General features: G+C 34.2%; 2 protein-coding genes across 2 annotated transcripts; both read left to right on the top strand.

Annotated features, from left to right (window-relative positions):
* Positions 1-288: 288 nt before the first annotated feature.
* LOC114332365 (uncharacterized) lies at positions 289-12,435 on the top strand. The gene is made up of 2 exons (XM_028282150.1): positions 289-413; positions 12,152-12,435. Exons 1-2 carry the CDS (start codon positions 399-401, stop codon positions 12,371-12,373), a joined length of 237 nt encoding a protein of 78 aa, XP_028137951.1. The 5' UTR covers positions 289-398; the 3' UTR covers positions 12,374-12,435.
* On the top strand, positions 8,963-11,710 carry LOC126884740 (uncharacterized). Its single transcript, XM_050650913.1, has 2 exons — positions 8,963-9,149; positions 9,737-11,710. The coding sequence occupies exon 2, from the start codon at positions 10,225-10,227 to the stop codon at positions 11,509-11,511; it is 1,287 nt and encodes a 428-aa protein (XP_050506870.1). The 5' UTR covers positions 8,963-9,149; positions 9,737-10,224; the 3' UTR covers positions 11,512-11,710.
* Positions 12,436-20,432: the final 7,997 nt, after the last annotated feature.

Here is a 20,432-nt window from a genome sequence, read left to right on the forward strand (position 1 = left end):
ATTTGTAAGTTATAAACATTAAAAATTATATCTACTATATTTTATAGTTTTATGCTCAAAGTATTTTAAATTTAATATTTTAGTAAGATAGCGTTATTGAACCCTGTGCAATTGTTCGCATTAAGTATGTACATAAACACGTGTCTTAGCGTACTTAGATGCATATCAATTTTTAAATCGTTGTAATTTACCTTCACATTACTCGTTGTCTTTCGATTGAAGTATATTTGGACTACATTACAATGTTTCCAAACGGTTTGACACCAATTTGAAGACACCCCACTGCAGGTCTGAGTCTATGACCTTACTAATTTTTTATATAAATAAATTTAGACAATTTTATATGTTATCAGTCAAAGTTTAGTTGAAACTAATCCAGTAAATCAAATAGCTCAAACATGTTCGCCAAATTGGTATGTATTTAAAATATGCTCTAATTGATTTTGTTTCCATATTTATGGATGTATTCTATTCATTTTTTCTTCATTTTTTCTTTCCTCTTCTTCTTCTCCTTCCTCTTTATAAGCAACTCTGCTTGTCCATTGGCGGATGGATACCTCAACGGAAGGTTGTCACTTAACTTTTGCGTGGTAGTCCGATACTTTTTCTGCTGACTGGTGACTGCTCTTGCTATTTTAATCACCGGGGTTTCCCCCATTCTCGTTATGTGGTAATTAATTTACATTTACTTCTAATGTCTTCACTCTTTCGATCTCTCACCGTATTTCCTATAATTCTTCTCTCATCTCTGCCGTTTCTAGTAGTCATTGGGTTATGGCTGTGTCGGGTGTGTAATAAGAAGGTTCTAACTTAATTTTTATATAAGTTATGAACGTTTATAAAATCTCAAAATTTATGACTTATTTTGCAATTTTCTAAGCAACAAATAAGGATAGACATATTCAGCGAACGCCATATTGAAGTTTTTTCTATGATTTATGAGTTTCTTATTCTCAAAATTATTTAGAATGCTTCACTTTTTAGTACTAGATGAATCAATCGAAAATTTACCGTTTTTTAATCTTCATTTGTTTATAACTATGTATAGCATCAAAATCGGCTGCAGGAAACATATAGGTTATTATTATATGTAGATGTCCATACTACTAAAAAAATTTGGTTTCGACCTGAAGAGGGATGTGTCACGAGAAAAATCTTATTTCTCTGGACTATAGTACATATTTAAAAAGATTATATCTCTGTAGTTTTCAAGTTTTCTGGTTGTTTCTACCTCCTTTTTTGAGTAGAAGATTTATTAGTTCTCTTCTTTTCATTCTTCCTGTATTTTATTGTGTTTTCTAATTTTGTTAATTCATCTTCTTCTTCTTAAGGTGTCTATCCGTTCCGGATGTTGGCGATCAGCATGGCTATCCTAACTTTGCTTGCTGCTATTCTCAATAGTCCGGTTGTCGATGTATTAAACCACTTTCTCAGGTTTTGAAGCCAAGATATTCTTCTTCTCCCAGGTCCTCTCTTTCCAAATACCTTGCCTTGAAGAATGAGTTGCAACAAGCCATATCTCTGTTCATTCCTTATAACATGGCCAAGATATTATAGTTTGCGCTTTTTTATTGTGTTAATAATCTCGCATTCCTTTTCTATTCTACGTAGAACCTCAACATTAGTCACACGATCCACCCACGAAATTCTCAAAATGCGCCTGTAACACCACATCTCGAATGCCTCGAGTTTTCTCAAAGAAGCCTCGGAAAGTGTCTAGGCCTCTACTCCGTATAATAACGTAGAAAATACATAGCATCTGATGATAGAGATTTTGGTAGCAAGAGGTAAATTGTGGATTCTGAAAAGAGACTTCATCATTATGAACGCTGATCTCGCTTTTCCTATGCGTTGTTTTATTTCACTTGAGTGGTCCCACTGGCTGTTTATGTTGGTACCAAGGTATGTGTAGCTGTCGATCCTGTCAATTAGTTGTTGGTTAACCAAAAGCTGTGTATTTAATATTTCGCGCTTACTGACTACCATGTACTTTGTTTTTTTCGTATTGAGATCAAGTCCGTATTCTCTACTTATATCTGATATGCGCGACATTATTCTTTGCAAACCATCTAGACTGTCTGCAAAAACTATAGCGTCGTCGGCATATCTAACGTTGTTCAGACGCACTCCATTGACTAATACGCCTTCCTGTAGTTTTCCCAGCGCTTGCTCGAACATACATTCAGAGTATATATTAAACAGCACCGGGGACAGGATGCATCCTTGCCTCACTCCTCTATCTATGGAGACTGCCTCTGTCAATTGTCAATCTACTCCCGCTTCTTTCAAGATGTTTATGAGTTTATCATGTTTTACTCTATCAAACGCCTTTTTGTAGTCGATAAAACAAATATACACGTCACAGTCAATATCCCTGCATCTTTGCATAAGCACTTGGACAGCGAATAGAGCCTCTCGGGTGCCTAAGGCATCGCGGAATCCAAACTGCGTCCATGATATCTGTTCTTCGCATTTTTTATTTATTCTGCCGTGTATCACTTTCAGTGATACACGTTTAAACGTTTTGAGTAAGTGGCTCATTAGGATAATTGTTCTGTAGTCTTCACATGTTTTGGCATTTACTTTTTTGGGTAAAGTTACGAAGGTCGACTTTAACCAGATTTGGGGTATTTTTCCAGTTACGTATATTTTGTTGAATACAGTTGTTATCCATTTTATTCCTTGTTCATCCATAAGTTTTAGGAATTCTACATAAAACTGGTCAATCCCTACAGCTTTATCATCTTTAGTTGTTTTAATAGCTGACGTGACTTCTGTTTGGCATTCATTGTCTTCAATGGTATTCCGCCTTTCGTCTGCAAAAGTTACTTCCACATATTTCTTCCACGTGTCTAATTTTTCTTCCACACTTAAAAGTGGTTTGCCTTGGTTATCTGCCAAACACCCAACTCTTCTAGGTTTGTATAAGCCTGCAGCTTCTTTAACTTTTTTGTGCATATTGAATGAATCGTGTTTATGTTGCAATTGCTGGATTTCCGCACACTGTTCTACTTTGTATTTTGACAACGGCACCCGATTTGGGCGTCGAAACGTTAATAAAAATCATTTTTTAATAATATTGTGGCTTATTTCCCATTCTAAATAGTTAAAACTGTTCTCTTAGTCGTGTATCCTTAGCTATTCTAATTGCTTTTTTGATCTCTTTATATATTCTTTTGTATAATGATATGTCCTGATCTTTGCACTTTCGCCTCTCTTCCATCATATCTAAAATCTCGTTTGTCATCCACGATTTCTTCTTTATTTTTGGTGGTTTGAGGAATTTCTCACGTATGTCTTGTGAAACTGTATGCAACTTTTCTATCTCCTGGTCGATTACATCATGTTAATTCATGTTGTTAATTATTGTTTTGCCACTACTATCTACAATATTTCAGTGATTCATTGGATATTCCGTCTTTACCTGCAGCTTTTCTGTTCTTCAGCTTTTCGCATGTTTTTCGAACTTGCTTCTTTCTATTTGTGGTCGCTAATTTTTGGTGTTTTCGGTGCTAGCGTTATTTGTTCTTGCACTGGAATCATCTGCAATTTTCTTTTTTAGACAATCAATCCATATTTCATTTTCTACGTGTTTTGGTTCTATTTTTTCCTTTACCTCTGTTCTGTCATCTCTTATAAAGCGCCATATTTCCTTTTGCAGACCGTTAAGATCGTGTTCCATCTTATTTCTTTTTTTATTTTTTGTAGGTATAATTTCAAGTTTTTAAACAGCTTACAGCTTTTAAAAATATAAAAATATACATGGTGTTTCATGCTAGACTTGCATGAATCACACTATATATTTAATTAAAAAGCGTACATTTACATTTAAAAGTTGACAGATCTCAGCGTTTTTTATAATTTTTTAAAATATAATTTAAATAATTTTTTCTACAACCGTGTTAAAAATGCAATTTACAGCACTCCATACGAGCGTTAAAAATGCTACTTTAAGGCACAAGTGCTTTAAAATTTTTAAGGAACTGCAGTTCGTATTGACCGTATAGGTAATTTTCATGTAATGTCAAAAAAATATAAAAATAGAATGTCAGTCAAGTTCAAGTAAAAGATTTTGTAGTATTGTCCTGTAATTACGTTTGTAGAAAAAATATTGTATGATATGCGTGTTAAAAAGTACATTTTTAAGGCACTCATGTGAATTGCAGTACTCGCTATCGCTCATTCTGCAAACTTTCACATGCGTGCCTTAAACGTGTACTTTTAACACTTATATCATAATAGTTATTTATTAGGCCTTAAACGTGTACTTGTGAAAGTTTGCAGAATGAGCGATAGCGAGTTCTGCAATTCACATGAGTGCCTTAGATTTCGCTATCGCTCATTCTGCAAACTTTCACATGCGTGCCTTAAACGTGTACTTTTAACACTTATATCATAAATAACTATTATGATATTATGATATATTATAATAGTTATTTATGATATAAGTGTTAAAAGTACACTTTTAAGGCACGCATGTGAAAGTTTGCAAAATGAGCGATACCGAGTTCTGCAATTCACATGAGTGCCTTAAAAATGTAATTTTTGACACGCATATCATACAATATTTTTTCTACAAACGTAATTACAGTACAATATCTACAAAACCTTTTATTTGAACTTGACTGACATTCCATTTTTATATTTTTTTGACATTACGTCAAAATTGCCTATACGGTTAATACGAACTGCAGTGCCTTAAAATTTTTAAAGCACTAGTGCCTTAAAGTAGCATTTTTAACGCTCGTATGGAGTGCTAAAAATTGCATTTTTAACACGGTTGTAGAAAAATAACTATTATTTCATAAGTGGTTTCTGTTTCTACACTGTAGGTACATTATATTATTATGTATACAAGCATCTGTAAATTTTTTGTCTGTTGTCTTGAAACATAAATTCACTAATTGGAAAAATTATTTAAGGAACATTGCCCTTTTTCTCTGTTTTCGGAAATAACTCAGACTAGGTATCAGTTTCACAAAATTATATTTCCAAAAATAGAAGGCTCGTCTTTAACTTTGTAGTAAATACAATCAGGGTTAAAAAGAAGGTAATTTTCTATTTGCGGATATACCGAGGGAGACTAATGAGTACAAAAATAAAAAATAGATTTTGAAATGAAGCGGAATTTTTTTTTTAAAAGTAATTAGAGCGAAAAACCTTGAAAGACTAGACAGTTTATCAAAGATAAATAGAAAGTAAGCTCTACTGGTTATCGATACCTTTCTTAAGAATAAGTTATTAGTGAGAATATACAAACACATATAAATCTATAATTAACGTAATTGAGCATTGAATCTTTTTTTCAAAAATCGATAGAGAAGATTCGTGTCTTTTTCCTTAGGGTCCATGACTCTGATTCATATATGAGAACGATGACTATACCAGTGTTCTATACAAACTTATACGAGTTTTTTGGGATAGACATTAGTTAGCTGAGTACAGATCACACAAAAATACTACGTGGAGTTATACAGGGATGTATCCTATCGCCGTTAATATTTAATATATACTCAGAGTGAATTTTTAACGAGGCTCTATACGGAGTAGACGAAAGCATCCTTTAAAATGGAGAAAGAACAAATAATATTAGATATGCCGACGACACCAGGGTGATAGCAGAAAGTTTAGAGGGACTTCAGAGGCTAGTAGACAGAATCAACGAGCACAGTCAACAGTAAGTACGGACTAAACATTAAAACCCAGAAAAAAGAAACAAATGCTTATCAGCAAGGAGAATATAAACCGGGCTCTATATTAATGGAACGCAGATACAGCGCGTAAAACAGTATTTTTACCTGGGAACTATTATACTGCCGTGCTGGGCCCAAAAGCGGTAACTAACATTTGAAAAAATGGTGGAAAAATCGATTTCAAAATTGAATGCTACAATTTTGGCCCGTTACGGATTTATGGACTAGCTAATAGATTTAATGCATGGATATATGCCCCAGTTTATTAAGGGAACCATTAATTATATTTTAAAACAAAGTTTTATATAAAAAGAGGTAGATACCGCTAAAACGTTTTATCAAAACTTACTATAATACTAAGCCTATTAGCGGTATGTGGTTTACAGTTGTGATTGATATGAAATAAAAAGCTTTTCTGTGTATTAAAGTTTAATAAGTTGAAAGAATTAAAGTACTATTAAATGTTATTATTTTGTTGAGCCACGATATGACAACAACAAATTGACAATATTTAGTTGTCGTTATATTTGTTTTCTTTCAAGAGTCAATAAATATATATTGGTTCATTAATAAGAATGTTCCATTTGTGATTCAATATAGACAATTAAATAGACAAGCGAACAACATACCTTGTGTCTGGTACATACCGAAAAACCTATTTAGTATTACAATGGTATTACCTCATAATTAACATTTTTTATAAAATATTTTATAGTGCGTCTAATAATTTAGGCGAAACTGTACTTATACTAGGAAAAAACAGAATCCCTTCAGATTGTTACCTGCTGATGTTAAGCGTTTTAAAGAATTCTTGAACTGTGAATGTGATTGTAAACCATACTTTTCACTTTCTATTTTCAGGTATTATATTCTTAGCGACAAAGGTTCGCTATTTATTCACGACATGTTATTATAGAGCTTTAACATTTTTATGATAGCCGACACCTACCCTAATATTATTATGCATTGTTATATTATTGGGTATTTCACAATATCATATTGGGTATTAAAATACCATTACTTAATGTAATTAGGGCAAATTTTAACATTTTATTAGTTGTATTGTACAAACTAGTTATATGTTATGATTAAAATATGGTCACATTGTCTTTTACCTATTTATAATAGCATTGTATAACTAGACTACTATATATTGTCTAGTTAAACAATGATAATAGCTTGTATTTAAACAAAAAAAAATGCAATCAATGGGACTGCTAATCCCATGTACGACCAACAAAGGGTTAAATACAGAAAACTTTAAGTATGAAACAAACCTTGCGCCTGTACAGGCTGAACATAATTTTTTTTCACCTCTTAATTACTTTACAATAAATTGTCCTCTTTCTATAATATTGTCTTCAGTGGTTTCACCTCGTGTTTCACAACTCTTACTCGACTCTACTTGATTTTTTAAAAAAACAAAATATTTTAAGTAACTTTTCTAAAAATGCTTGTGGACAGCGTGTGGATAATATATATTATTAAGTTTTTAAAACCTAATTAAAAAAAAGAAATATTTTTAAATGTGAAAATCTCTTACTGCCTAATTCAAGATATAAATCATCCACTTGGAGCAGAGTCAACATAATTAGTTAATCCTTCAAACACTATAAACAAAAATGAAAATACATTTCAATAGATATAATAATCTCGAAAAGTTCTCATCATCCTCGCTAATTATTTCTTTTACTAACACAACTGTTTTAACTAACACAATAATTTAACCTTGTAAAGTTAGGCCGAATTTACTTCGTAATAATAAGGCAATTTGGCGGTATCTAAATGTAGGCGTAGCATTCTTTAAAGTAGATTAGCGGTAAGTGCAATATGCTAAGGTATATGGACGGCAACTGTAGCAGATACCATCAAAACGCCATAGTATTTAGCATTTACCGCCAAATGGCTTAGTATTTTAACTGAAAAGTGTAGATACCGCTAACAAAATTGCAATTTTATTTAAAATATAATGCTTTTACAACTCCAAAGACTTTATAAATATATACTAAATACCCTATTCTACCTAAAAATACAAAAATATCATTTTCGATAAAAAATCAGTTACCGCCTTTGGGCTTAGCACGGCAGTATAAATGAGCAGTGGAGCAATGTACAGGAAATAAAGTGCCGCATAGGAAGGCAAAAACAGTCTTTAACAAAAGAAGCGCCATCTTCAAAAGCCCCGACAGCCTATATACAAATATGAGACATTTGAGATTTTATGTTTTCTCTGAATTATTGTACGGACCGGAGGCATGAACGCTTACAAACACCACTATTAAAAAACTTGAAGCATTTGTGATGTGATCTTGTAAAAGAATGCTGAGAATATCATGGACAGCAAGGACCACGAACAAAAAAGTTCTAGGAAGAATGAAGAAGTTACCGGAGATTATATTTACCACCAAACGCATAAAATTGCAGTACCTGGGACACGTTATGAGAAATCAGCACCGTTACTCCCTGCTGCAGAACATATTGCAAGCTGAAGTCAAACGTAAGCGGGAGCTCGGTAGAAGGAGAATATCACGGTTGCGGAATTTCAGAACATGGTTTAAGAAAACCTCAACGGAACTGTTTTAAGCCACAATGAAGCAAGGTTATGATTGTCAATATGATTTCCAATATCCGAAACGGATAGGAACCAGAAAAAGAAGAAGGTGAGTACTTTGATAGACCATGATAACACCTACTTGCCATTATGATTCGCTTTTTATTTCCTCTGATGTGTTATGATTGGGGTTAACCGGTGTCTTTAGATGTACGAACTCTTTGACCGCTTCGAAGTTTTGCTCATTGATCATTAGATCTAAGTCAACATTTCCAGCTCTGGTGTTTGTGTTAGTCGTCATGAATTTGGTTTTATTTTGATTTATATGTAATCCCATTTGCTCTAACGCTGCTACTGGCTCAGTTAGGACTTACGCAGTTCTCTCCCTTGTTCTTGTGTTACTGTCCATGTTATCAGAACATGAACTGCGCTATTAAATATAGTTCCTCTGCTATCAATATATTCGTTTTGTATTTTTTCCTCAGTTGAGTTATTTCGAGTAGCAGAGCACTTGTAGGAATACCAGATAGTAGATAGCTTCAATTATCTCGGATCTAGTATTTCTAATGATAGCAACTACGTAGCAGAAGTTCGATAACACATTGGTATGGCAAAAAATGCGATGGGTCACCTACCAAAGTTTGGAAAGGCAGACCTATCTCTCAAAAATTAAAGTTGGGATATGGTATGGGTAAGGTGGGGTAATACCGGGCAGCGGGGTAATACCGGACTGCGTTGTTTGTGCACGTATCGGCATATTATTGAATTTCGCGCTCATCACAGGCTGACCGTTAGACATCTGAATCTCAGTTCTCAGTTTAGTCGCTGCCACGTGCTTGCAAAGAGAGTTATCACAAAAATTACAAAATTTAGTGTGTGATTATATGAATTAACTGATTTTAAAGGTGAGTATTGACCATTTCTTTTATAAGAAATTGATGAGATTACGTGCAAAGTCATAGCTTACGCAGTGTATTTTACGTATCTTTAAGTAGTTTTATTCATTACTTCCTCTAATAATTACTACCGAACATATGCATAAATATGTCGTTTAGGGGTAATGCCGGACACTGTATCCGGCATTACCCCAGCTCCGGTTTGAACTATTTATTGTATTGGGAGATAGGTACATGCAAATACCTGCTGTTGTTTTATTATGATGGAATATTGGAAAGTGGATATAAATATAGTTAATAGGTAATAATTCATAATTACCTACATTTATAATTATTTGTCAACATTTTTTATAAATTTTTGTAGTTTTTGTTTCCCATTACAATTAAAACAAAATCTAATATAGTTTATGACATGTATGTGACATTTACATATTAATTCTTTGTAGACCTGAAGAAGATCCCATTCGTGATCAAAACATTGGCAATAAAAATAACTCAACAAACATACCTACAGTATTTATATCCAGTTTCTGCGATTCCATCATAATATTTATTATTGGATACAAAACAGTAAACACTGTTATTTTAATTTACAGATGCCGCGGAATTATAAAAGAGTCACCGAAAAAGCTTCGTGGAGAGAGGAGGAGTTGCAAGGAGCACTCCGTGCTATACAGAATGGTATGTCGTTAAGAAAAGCTGCAATAAAATTTTCAATTCCAAAATCTACGTTACACGAACGACTTAAAAATGGCACTGCCCCTTCTGGACCTTCCTTGGGCCGAAAGCCAGTTTTTTCAGTTGAAGCCGAAAATGCACTTGCTGTTCAAATTAAGAAGCTGGCAAAAGTTTTTTATGGAATAACTCCCCAGGAAGTACGAAGATGTGCTTTTGGATTTGCACAATCAAACAACATCCGAGTCCCCTTTAATCAAGAAAGAAAAATGGCTGGTAAAGACTGGGAAAGGGGCTTCATATCTCGTCACAATATTACGTTAAGGAAACCAGAAGCAACCAGCATTAACAGAATTACAGCTTTTAGTCGCAATGAAGTTACCATTTTTTTAACAATTTATCCAGACTTATGGAAAAATATGCATTTTCACCCAATAAAATTTATAATTGCGATGAAACTGGGGTCACTACTGTACAACGCCCACCAAAAATATATGCAGAAAAAGGTCAGAAGCGTGTTGGATTTGTTACAAGCTGGGAAAGGGGGAAAACAACCACAGCGATGTGTGCCGTCAACGCTACAGGAACCTATATACCTCCCATGTTTATATTTGCACGCCAAAGAATGGCGTCCCATCTTCAACGAAACGGTCCCCCAGGTGCCCTTTACACATGCTCAAAAAATGGGTGGATTACAGAGGACATATTTCTTACTTGGTTACAACATTTTCAAGCATTTGTAAAAGCATCCAAAGAAGATCCAGTTCTTTTAATCATGGACAATCATAGCACTCACTGCACGTTACAAGCATATAATTTTTGTAGAGATAACGGTATTGCTGTTCTGACAATCCCTCCACATTCATCACATCGCCTTCAGCCACTCGATGTGAGCTTTTACTTTCCTCTAAAGACCGCATTCAACTCTGAATGTTCCAAATATTTGACCAGCCATCCAGGGGAGAAAATCACGCCTAGTGAGATTGCTGAATTATTTAATTTAGCATTTAGTAGAGTGGCAACCCCGGAAAAATCTATCAAGGGATTTAAAGAGACAGGTATTTTCCCCTACAACCCTGACGTATTCACAGATGAAGATTTTGCTCCTGCAGAAACCCTTCAATCCACTGTTTCTGATGCACTTCAAGAACCTACCCAAGCAGAAAAACTACTCAAAACAAATGAGACTACCCCTGAAAAAAATAGTAGTGTGAATGAGACAGAATTAAAAAATGTTTCCTTTGCCGAGATAATTCCTCTACCATCTTGTTCTCACGAAAATGTTGTAAAGAGACAAAATAAGGCAAACAAGCAACACTCTATTGTATTTACGTCAACACCGCTAAAAGAAGAGCTAGAAAAAAAAGAAGAGAAGAAAAATAAAAAGACAACAATCAAATCAGATAAGGCTAAAAGAAATGTATTTGTGACACAGGAGGGGTCTACATTAAGACAAAAATCAAAGCGAACAAAAATTGCCTTAAACTATAAAATATGTGAAGAAGGAGAAAGTGAGATAGAGGATGATGACGATGTTAGGGACAAGAACATTACCGAAGACATTTGCATTTTGTGTGGAGAATTTGGCAAGAACAGTGAACTTTGGCTAAGATGTGTGTATTGTGGTCATTGGGCACACAAGGCATGTTCTAACTCTCCAAAAGACAAAAAATTTATTTGCGACTTTTGTTTGTAAAAGGTGTCCGTCATTACCCCAACATAGAGGGTAATACCGGACAGTGACAACTTTTTTTATATGTATATTTTTAATTTTGTATTGTAATTTTAAAAGTTTTTTTAATCAAAATTTGTAGACTAACATGTGTTCTTCATTTTTGCTTAGGTTTAAAATTTTAATGTCGTCTAATAATAAAATAAATTCTAATTATCTTTAAGTGTACGCCATTACCCCACCTTACCCTATGCAATTAAAAATAATACACTTGTATTTTCAATGTTTCTATACCAGGATCCCCCAGGCAGAAACCTGGACCTTTCGCACACAAGAACACCAAAAATTTTTTGCATTTGAGATGTGGTGTTAGAGATGAATTCTGCACCTATATTGAACGGTTCATTGGACAAATCTTTCCATTTTTAACCAACTTGATATTAAAAATGGCTGCCCATAACATGTCTGATGAAAAGCGTAATAATACATAAAATACTACATTTTAAATAGTGATCCAAAACGCGATTCAAGTTTTAACATGGAAAAACTGTATACATTTATAATTGACAGATGGTAGTAGAGTGAATGACTTGAAATATACGCAAAATATTATAATTTTATATAATTAATAATCCATTTTGCTTTTTTTTTTATTTATTTTTAGACATTTTTCGCCATCTGTTTGGCCGTTGCTTTCGCTTCTCCAGTACCAGAACCGAAAGCAGATCCAAGTCTAGTAGCAGCTGCCTACACAGCTCCAGTCGTGGCTGCTCCATTTGCGGCCTACTCATATCCCGTTGCCTACAGCAGTTACGTCGCTCCATCTGTATATAGCGCTGGATACACTGCATATTCGCCCTATACTGCATCTTACGTAGTTGTGTAAAATGATATATGTATTGTGACTTCTGTATTTATTGTATAATATGATAACGAACAACAAAGCTACATTTTTGTTTTATTTTAACTTGATTAAACCTATTTTACAAGGATAATTAGGATAAAATGGAACTGGTCAGGACACATAGGAAGAATGGAAAACAACTGTTGGACGAAGCGAATTCTTGAATGGTGACCAAGGGCAAGTAGGGGAAGTAGAGGCAGACCTCAAACTAGATGGACTGATGACATCAAGCAAATGGTTGGTCACCTCGTATTGGCAGACCGCTGATTGAAAGTGCACGAGATAGCTAGACAGTAGGCATATCAAAAACTCAATCTTTAAATGAAAATTCCAAACACTCTATTTAAAAAAAAAACGACTAACAACCTTATATATTTTTAATATCCGTATATTTTTAAAAATCCCTAAAAGGGCTACATCACAGAACTAGTTTTCGATTGAATGACCAATCATCATCAGTGCTTACGTGATCTAACATGCAAACCTTCTTCTTCTTCTTTACGTGCCATCTCCGCGACGAAGGTTGGCAATCATCATTGCTATTCTCACTTTTGACACTACAGCCCGAAAAAGTTCAGTTGAGCTGCATCCAAACCATTCTCTGAGATTTCTCAGCCAGGACATTTTTCTCCTACCTATGCTGCGTCTTCCTTGAGTCTTTCTCTGCATAATTAATTTTAGGAGTTCATATCTGTCACCACGTGTTATATGACCCAAGTATTAAAGTTTTCTTATTTTTATGGAATCCAGTATCTCCCTGCTGTTCTGTATTCTCCTTAGTACTTCCTCATTGGTTATTCTGTCTGTCCAGGAGATTCTCAGCATTCTTCGATACATCCACATCTCAAATGCTTCCAATCTATTGAGGCATTGTTTACTGAGAGTCCATGTCTCCACACCATACAAAAGAACAGAAAATACATAACATTTTAGTACTCGCTTTCTAAGATTTAGGCTGAGGTCTCTACTACATAATATTTGTTTCATATTAGTGAATGCACTTCTAGCCTTTTCTATTCTAATTCGGATTTCTTTGGTATAATCGTTTGTTTCACTAATGTTTGTCCCTAAATAGTTATAATTCTGAACTCGTTCTATCGTCTTATTATTTACGTGTAGATTGATGTTTCTAATATTTTTCTTTGATATAACCATGAATTTCGTTTTCTTTATGTTTAGTGACAGACCAAATTCTTCACTCGTTGCAACAACCTTATCTAAAATTCTTTGTAGATCTGTAATAGTTTCTGCTATTAGTATTGTGTCATCGGCGTATCTAAATTCACATATGGGTACTAATGGGTAGGCCATTTATTTTTATGCTTGCTACTTCATTGTAACCACCAAAACTACATGTCACCACAACTACATGCTAACCACCAAAATACAATATTATAAAAATATATGGGTAAAAACCCTTTAAAAGTGATCCGTCATGGAAACATAGATGAAATATGTGAACTTAACATGGATGTTCAAAATATTCCATGTAATACGCTGTAGGTACATACAATCTGAGCTCTAAATCGACTTGTTCATATGTTGACTGTATGGTGGCAAGTGATTTTGACATGTTGACTCTATTTTTGTCCTATTACGTTTTAAACCTTTTGCTAAAGGCGGGTTGACACGATCCAAGTGTACTTGACCAAAGTCTACTTGGAAGCTGCGCGCGTAACACTTGGAAGCTACTTTGATCGTGTCACATGTTTGTCCAAGTACACTTGTATCGACAGGTTCTATCCGAGTTAACTAGGATGCTGGCCAGTGGCCAACTTTCTTGGTTCCAAGTAGTGTCAAAGTGTAAAATTAAAATGGCGTCTTTGTCCGGAAATCGAAACAAGATGTAGATACAAAAAGAAAATGGTCTGAAATGGAGAGCGTTAAATTCATTAGTGCATGCATTAGCTAAACGAAGCTGAGGAAGCATTATGGAATGTCCGGATAAAGGAATTTATAAATAAGGACGCCAAAAGTGCGACACTACAACAAATAAAAATGCACATGAATATTCCTGATCTCACTGAAATCGATGTATTAAAAAAAGTAATGTCATGCGAAGATGGTGAAGAGGGAATTGTGGGAAATACTGAATAAAAAAGGTGTAGAGGACAAAACATTAAATGTGATTAAGAGCTTATATAAGAACAACAAGAATAGTGTCATTTGGAGAAACAACATCTCGGATATATTTGTAACCAGTGAAGGACTGAAGCAAGGAGGAGGGCTGAGCCCACTATTATTCAATATATTTATGGACGAAATTATCAGAACCTGTTCAAAAAACGAGAAGAAATTAAAAGTAGGGTACAAAAATTTATAAATGGTGAGGATTTCGGGGGGAGCATTCACAGACGATGTGATGCTAGTTGCAGAAAGTGAACAAGACCTCCAAAGTAATATGGAAATCTGTAATGAAACACTAAAAAGATATGGGATGATTCCCATATGAAAATGAGCATTGAAATTGAGGGAAGAAATTTAGAACAAGTCGACATGTTTGAGTGTTTGGGCACTAAGATAGAGAATTCAGGAGATGAAGAAATGGAAATCAATTCAAGAATAGAAAAAGATATAAAAACGTACTATCTAATAAACAGGGGTTTAATCGGAAAAAGAGAAATTTTACGGAAAAACCAAGATGAATGTATACAGGACGATATTCAGACCAATCCTCACTTTCGGTTGCGAATCGTGGGCATTAACAAATAGACAGAAAAGTAAATTACAGGCCACCGAAATGAAATACTTGAGAAGAGTAAGAGGAGTCACGAGAAGAGACAAAATTAGAAATAATGTAATACGGGAAGAGCTAAACATCCAACCCTTGATCTCATTTATCGAACAGAAACAGCTAAGTTGGTGGGGACATCTGCAACGTATGGAAGACCAACGGCAGGTTAGAAGAGTATGGGAAGCCAAAACATGGAAGAAGGCAAAGAGAGGGAAGACCTAAAAAGACCTGCTACAAAACAGTTGGAGAACTGCTGGTAAGAAGAGGAACCACTTGAAATTAAGCAAGAAGAATGGCAAAACATAAAAAAAATGACGAAAATTTGTATACCCGTAATGGTATACTGACTGGTACACACCATTAGATGATATAAGTGGCTCCTGATTATATATAATGTCATGCGAACTACGTATAAACACCTTTCCAATGATTATTTGACATCCAAGTCCTTTAACCGTGGCAACCAACTTTAAAGAGCTTGTTTCCGCTGTTCCAGCTTGTGTTTCGCTTTAACTATTTCCTACTAACACTGTTAGGTACATCATCAGCATAAAGTAAGTATTAGGGAATGTTACCCTGTAGTTTCCTTTTAGGTATTTAATCCAAAACTAATGAGAATAAATAAGGAGATATGCACCGAAATTAGTGCATATTATTGGAAAAAATCGATTCTCATTTTGTAACTTAAAAGGGCTGTAACTTTTTTTATGTTCAAGGGTAAGTTAGGTTCAATCGAACTATTTTTGGCCCCAGAATCGGTGATTTAATTATGACTTACCTTTTTTGTTACCTTTTTTGTTACACCCTGTATAATGTTAATGTAATATTAATTCAGAATAAAATGAATTTCTTGTGAAAATTAGAAATTTTTATTTTTAAAACATAACAAGAAGACATCTAATATGCGATTATTAAATAATAATAATAATAAATAATTAATAACCGCAGGCAAGGTCTCGGCCACAGACCTTAAGCGACCTTGTTTAAATTTTTCTTCGCCTTGTTATAAGAAGTAGTAATACAGGTAGATAATTCGCACACGAACATAAAACTCATAATCATATCATTCTTCTTTGACGGACAGAAAAGAAGCAACGATTTTTTTGTACTTGCAATAAATTGATCTTCTTCTTCTTCTTCATGTGCCTTGTCCGTTGCGGACGTTGGCTATCTTCATAGCAATTTTAATTTTGTTTGTGGTGTTTCTGAATAACTCGATTGATGTTAGTCCAAACCATTGGCGTAAATTCTTAAGGGTGTCTTCTTCTTCCTGGTCCGCGTTTGCTCTCTGTTTTACCCTGTATTTTCAGTTGGAGTATATGATATTTATCATGTCGCATAATATGACCGAGGTATTCAAGTTTCCGTTTCTTGATTGTGTTTGCGTTGAATTAAATAAATTGATAACTTTAAATTTATTGTTTGATCTATTCTATTCCATTTTACATCATACTCATACTGGTTCGTTAGAAGTGGTCATACATGTCGCCGCTTCGCAAGAACGCACCTAGGCTTAAGTCAAAAAAGACGATTTTAGAGGAGAGGCATTTTAAAATTTTATAGATATAATTATGGGCATAATTCTGAATAAGTTGTTACTTTAAAGAAATTACATATACAATTTTGTTAGAAATATATCTAAATAGTCCAGAAAGCCACTGCGCATCCGCTAGGGAAAATATTCTAATTCGGATTTCTTGCACAATCTTACTTAACAAGGACTCCTTTTAACAAATTTGCATGTTGCCAGGACCAAAAGGTGGTCAAAATTTTTTTAAACGTTTTTTTTTTGGTTTTTCCTAAAATGATTTTTCTTTGCATGGAAAAAAGTTATTTTAGGTTTTTTGGATCATTCCAAACAGAAAAGGTCTTTAGTGACTTTTCTCTAAAATTGATAGTTTTTGACATATAAGCGAATAAAAATTGAAAAGTTGCGAAATCGGCCATTTTTAACCCTCAAAAACTATGTGAAAAACTGAAAATTTGAATGTTGCCAAGGTAGGTAGATATTCTTTAAACATCGATTGATGAAATCCCGTTTTTTTGCAGTACAATATTCAAAACTCCTTTGTTTTTTAATTGCTAATCAAGCGTGCGCGACACTATTTTCCACCGACAGTATGGTGCAAATGAAAGGAATAAATTCGTTATTTCGTAAACCGGCGACTTTAAGGAAAAATTCCGAAACAGGTCGATTTTTATTTTTAAGTTATGATATTGTGGCATATATGGTATACTAGTGACGTCATCTATCTGGACGTGATGGCGTAATGGATGATTTTTTTAAATGAGAATAGGGGTCGTGTGCTAGCTCATTTGAAAGGTTCTTCAATTCTCTATTCAGTAATATAAACATTTATATAATTATTGATACAGGGTATCCAAAAGATTTTTATTAAATTAGATTATTTGACAAAAAAAAAAGAAGTAGAAGGACACCATGTATAAATAATTATATAAATGTTTACATTACTGAATAGAGAATTGAAGAACCTTTTAAATGAGCTACCACACGACCCCTATTCTCATTTAAAAAAATCATCGATTACGTCATCACGCCCAGACGGATGACGTCACTAGTATACCATATAGGCCACAATATCGTAATTTAAAAATAAAAATCGACCTGTTTCGGGATTTTTCCTTAAAGTCGCCGGTTTACGAAATAACGAATTTATTCCTTTCATTTGCACCATACTGTCGGTGGAGAATAGTGTCGCGCACGCTTGATTAGCAATTAAAAATCAAAGGAGTTTTGAATATTGTATTGCAAAAAACTCTTCGGGATTTCATCAATAGATGATTATAGAATATCTACCTACCTTGGTAACATTCAAATTTTTAGTTTTTCACATAGTTTTTGAGGGTTAAAAATGGCCGATTTCGCAATTTTTCAATTTTTAATCGCTTATATGTCAAAAACTATCAATTTTGGAAAAAAGTCACTAAAGACCTTTTCTGTTTGGAATGATCCAAAAAACCTAAGAAAACTTTTTTCCATGCAAAAAAAAATAATTTTAGGAAAAAAAAAAACGTTTAAAAAATGTTTGACCACCTTTTGGTCCTGGCAACATTCAAATTTGTTGAAAGGAGTCCTTTTTGAGTAAGATTGTGCAAAAAATCCGAATTAGAATATTTTTCCTAGCGGATGCGCAGTGGCTTTCTGGACTAAAATAGAATCTGTGATAACTAGATAAATTTATAAAGTGTTAAAATGGTTAAATTTTATCATTTTGTTACTTATATTGGAGTTGAGTCTTTTTTCCTGAGAAACAATTACTTCAACTTTGTTAAAACGCTGACCTAACTCAGTGGCGGCTCGTGATTTTTATAATAGGGGAGGCTATACCTAACTGTAAAAGATCTAGACAAATTTGCACTAGCAAAAAAAAATCCGCCAAAAAAATCTAATTTAAGGCCTCATTTTTTTGACCATTTTTTATTTATATTTTATAATATCATCATAATTCACAATTTCATAATATCATATCATTTTAAAAATAGTTAGTCTAATTGTAAAAGTGTATTACCAAAGTTTGTGTCGTTTATTTGTTAACAATTCTATCTCTGTAAGTAGATATGCACATCAAAATAAATACAGATTTGAAGTTTTGCAGTCCGTTCAGGTTGAAGGTTCACATTTTTTAAGATACTCAACTGAATTTTTTTAATTCTAAAAGCGGCCTACTGCGAATCTAAAAACACGGTAAATTACCGATATTTTGCTTTGCATTACAGATATCGGAAAAAGTTATTTGAACAAGTTGTTCCACATATTCTAATCCCACATACCAAATTTCATCACAAAATTCGCACTTTTAATTTTTTCATTAGTTGTAGTGAGGATCCTAAAATCGCAGAGGAGGCTGCTGGCCGATTAGCCGCCCTTGCCCAATCTCCGGGCAGCGTGTGCGTTAAGCGATAATGCAGCTCTAAGGAGACCGGGTCTCCTTAAACTACCATGCTTAAACGCTACTGGGCTGCGCGGAGCATTAGCAAGTGAGACTTTCCGGCCAGCAGCCTCCTCTGCGATTTTAGGATCCTGACTACAAATAATGAAAAAACTAAAAGTGCGAATTTTGTGATGAAATTTGGTATGTGGGGTTAGAATATTATTTGGAATAACTTGTTCAAATAACTTTTTCCGATATCTCTAACGCCAAGCAAAATAGCAAAGTAAACAAAACAGTGTAGCACGTGTAAAAAAAATATGGGGAGGTTAAGCCTCCCTTGCCTCCTCTGACCAGCCGCCACTGACCTAACTGCAAAAAGGGTCCTTATTTTAGAGAAAATTTTCACAAAAACTAATCGTAAATATAAGAATAGTCGTCCTTGACGAGAAGTAAAGACAAATTGCTTCACATTCTGCGGCGTAACTAACTTGGGTCTGTGTTCATACGAAAATGTGAAGTATTTAACTACTTTCGCGCCAAACAAATATAGACACTTGGTGCCATCTCTTAGCGACTATTATTATTAACGTCATAAGTCTTTATTCACGCGATAGCGACACAGCATAGAAAACGCAACAGCAGTGACACACTAGTAGGCGGGAAAAGTTCGCGCACTATTACTGCGCAGATCGTCGGCCATTTTGTGCGTAGTACCAGACAATGTAGAAAATCGACAGTGTTGCTGATTTGTACATAATTATCAGATTTACTTAACTTTTATGACATTCATATTTTTTAACATAATTTTATACGTATGCCTGTGGGAATTATGTCAATAATTGGGACATTATGTCAACACAAAATATTGACGATGAATGGCGATTGTATTGTTAATCTTTTGCATAAATTCCAGAAATTATTCAAAAATAATCTCTTACGGGTAATAAAGTTGGTGACATCGGCAACACTGATGAACCAACACATCACATCACCACTGGATGTACTACGCGAAAAATGGCGACCCTGTACTTTTCAACTTCAAAGGCGGCATCAGGGAGTGTCCTTGCTGGTTTCGTTTATTATGCTGTGATAGCGATAGATACTTTTATTTTCAGTTAATTTTGTCAAATTTTGCCTTAAGCATTGTTCTTGCGAAGCGGCGATATATTTTGTTATATTTTTTTTTGTGTTAAATAAAGCATATATTTTGGGAAAAGTCAGCCTTATAGTTTTTCAAAGTTTCAAATTCTCTATTTATACTTCTGCGACTTTTTTTATCTACCACCAACTTAGCGCTGAATTATGGCTTAAAAAGAGACCAGTAGGTTCTTATGGATTGTAGATTAATAAGAAATGTGGTAATTTGCTTAGGCATATTGTCCATCACAATAACATGGGAACATTTGTTTGTAAT

The sequence above is a fragment of the Diabrotica virgifera genome, chromosome 5 (assembly GCF_917563875.1).
Source record: "Diabrotica virgifera virgifera chromosome 5, PGI_DIABVI_V3a".
In the NCBI taxonomy this organism is placed as follows: domain Eukaryota; kingdom Metazoa; phylum Arthropoda; class Insecta; order Coleoptera; family Chrysomelidae; genus Diabrotica; species Diabrotica virgifera.

What these genes read in the sequence shown, in the direction of transcription:
- LOC126884740 (XM_050650913.1), top strand. Translation starts at nt 10,225, where the DNA reads ATGGAAAAATATGCATTTTCACCCAATAAAATTTATAATTGCGATGAA.